Below are 2,861 nucleotides of genomic sequence, written 5' to 3'. Positions count from 1 at the left end.
CGCACGTTTTTACTCTGTTAAGTATTTTGTTGTATTAAGTTTAATGCATGCTATTAGTTGCCAGTTAGTAGGTGATTCCATGCAGGGTCACTACAATCCGTTCGTGGACCTGATTGAAGAACAGTTCGTCCATCAGTTTCAGGGATATACAACAAGAGCAGAGCAATCTGTTGGTATCCAAAATCTCGATTCGAGATTGAAGGTAAAAATTTATAATTGTTATTTAATTTTTACATACACAATTTAATCGTAAGGTTTTGATACCCACTATGGAATCGTTCCATATAAAATTTTTAAACTTTCGCTGCACCGGGTATCAATCCTGATTGATCTGATCGCCGCGTTATCCAACATCAATGATAGCAATGGCCCCATCCATGGATCTCCTGTTTTCACTTGCATTGCTTGATGGTATGCAAATATTCAACTCCTTCATTTTGCAATCAATATGATCAAATTGTTCGTGCAAGAATTTTGTTCCCTCTTCAGTCATAGATGCTGCATCTACTAAAACAGAAGATCTAAAAGATAAATTCCAATGCCTTGACATCAAACACCTCTCTAGATCGTCTATCATATTTTGCTCAGGCAGAGAAAATAATGCTCCTACTTTTGCGCCTTTGGTCCACCGTTTGAGAATATACTTATCAAGCAAGTGGAAAACTTATTTGACACGAAAAAATGCTAGCATATGCCTGCATGAAATGCCGTCAAACTGAAATTTCATACAACTACAATATACATCATTTCTCTGCACGTCATGTGTAAGCACCCTTGGTTTCGATGAAGAAGAACCTTGAAAATTCATTACATGATAAACCCAAAACTCGATTCCAGTAGATACTTGTTCCACATAATAGTGATGACTCTCACTTACTTTTTTTTGAAACTCCAACCATTTTGTTTTTGTATAAACTTTCACCATTTGAGTTTCCATTGGCCAATTTGAAATTACTCTTGGGCGCTCATTCATATCAATATGATCTGCGACTAACTCATTGTGTCTTTGGTTCCGGAGTGCCTTATTAAAACGAACAATAAAATCCATCATTGCATTCTTGTTAGAGATGTACCGTTTGAAAAAAGCATGAGAACTTTCTGATCTTTGACTGCTTGAAATCCCTGCAGAGAATACATTTAGGAAATAAGTTGGCACCCACCTATGTCGCAAATCATACATCAAATTCAACCAATCATTTTGGACCAAGGCACCAGTCTCCATAACCCCTTTCCATGACTCCTCAAATTCATCACTTGTTGTTGAATGTACAATGACACTCCTAATGCTTTGGTAATGGTCACGGAAAATCACAGGACTCAATTTGTCTGGAAATTTGTTTAAAATGTGCCACAGACAATATCGATGCATTGTTTGGGGAAAAACTTGGGCTATGGCTTTGGTCATGGCAGGATCCTGATCAGTGATGATCAATTTTGGTGCACCACTAGGCATTGCTTCTAGGAACTTACCTAGCAACCAAACAAAAGATTCTGTTCTTTCGTCACTCATAAATCCACAACCAAAGAGGATGGTCTGACTGTGATGATTAACACCTACAAAAGGTGCAAAAATCAGCCCATATTTGTTGGTGTTATATGTTGTATCAAACACTACTACATCGCCAAAGACAATGTTTGCCCTCCTTGACACAGAATCTGCCCAAAAACACCTGCTAAATCTGTTCTCTGAGTCAGTCTCATAATCAAAGAAAAAAGTAGAACACTTATCTTTCTCAGATTGCAAGAAATCAACAAATGTTTCAACATCCATCCCCATGTGCTCCTCCCTTAAACTTCTCTGATAGTTTCTCAAATCTCTTTCTGTACAACCTACGTTCTCTGGCCCTCCATGTTCTATCTCAAATAATCTCATTTGTTGACAAGTTGGGATATTGGCTTCTGCAAATTGTTGACTTAGTGTTCTCTTTGATATAGAAACACCGCGATGTGAACGTAACAAATGGACTTTTGAAGGAGTAGCAAGTGGATGGTTATGGTTTTCTACGAAAGTACTAATCACCCATCCCGGACCAGTTTGTTCCTTCACAACTGAAATCTTTGCCTTACATCCAGATCGAATGTCTCGACGAGCTCTATTTTGTCTTGGTTTATCACTATTTGCCTCTTTACTCCATCGAACTTCATCTGTCTGCCCTTCTTTAAAGCATACAAATTTTTTCCAAATAACTTCACTCGTCTTCTTACTTCTCTTGCTATTGCTAATTCTCGCACTAAATCTAGATTCTCGTGCGTATTGGTTATAGTACGAATATGCATCCTCCATTGATTCGAATCTCATTCCAATATTTGGCTTTCGATCTTCTCCAACTTGAGGGATGTATGACTGATCATCCCCACTGTTTTCTTCCACTTCTATAAAATATGACGATCATACATTTTAGAATAATAATTTGTAATAAATTCAGAAAACAAATAATTAACAATATTAATAATAATTGATAGATACCTGACATCGTTCGATGTAAGATACCATAATTTTTGGAACGCAAACGACCCACTGCTTTTAATTATAGACTAATAGCTTTAATATAGACTAACAGATTTATAGACCCTACAAATCAAAAACAAATTTATAGTTAGTCCTTAGGGAATGATCGACAACCTGTGAAATGTCTAAAACAGGACATAATTTTAGCTTGTACACAAGTAAAGTGTAAACAAATCAAAACTCACAAGCCAGTTTTCAACTTCAGTGGCACCGGGCAACCGCCATCCTTCTTAATTTTTCTATAGGTTTAGCCGTCTAGGTATTTTACATGCTCCATAAAAAAAATAAAACAAATATGACTTGGTTTCCCTATATTGTTTTCTTTTTTATAATTTTTGTACCTCCTATGCGA

The 2,861-nt window shown here is 36.7% G+C and overlaps 1 protein-coding gene across 1 annotated transcript; it reads right to left on the bottom strand.

The window, feature by feature from the left end:
- Positions 1-343: 343 nt before the first annotated feature.
- Positions 344-2,474, bottom strand: LOC140861794 (protein FAR1-RELATED SEQUENCE 5-like). The gene is made up of 3 exons (XM_073264803.1): positions 2,468-2,474; positions 743-2,373; positions 344-643 (listed from the first exon to the last, which is right to left on the bottom strand). The coding sequence occupies exons 1-3, from the start codon at positions 2,472-2,474 to the stop codon at positions 344-346; spliced, it is 1,938 nt and encodes a 645-aa protein (XP_073120904.1).
- Positions 2,475-2,861: the final 387 nt, after the last annotated feature.

This window comes from Henckelia pumila, chromosome 1, assembly GCF_033568475.1.
Source record: "Henckelia pumila isolate YLH828 chromosome 1, ASM3356847v2, whole genome shotgun sequence".
Classification (NCBI taxonomy): Eukaryota; Viridiplantae; Streptophyta; class Magnoliopsida; order Lamiales; family Gesneriaceae; genus Henckelia; species Henckelia pumila.
This window is presented reverse-complemented; position numbering and strand designations above follow the sequence as displayed.

Excerpts from the sequence above, each read along its gene's own strand:
- LOC140861794 (XM_073264803.1), bottom strand. Across the intron at positions 644-742 it reads ATGACGTGCAGAGAAATGAT|TATATTCTCAAACGGTGGAC; the intron begins GTATATTGTAGT and ends TTGCTTGATAAG.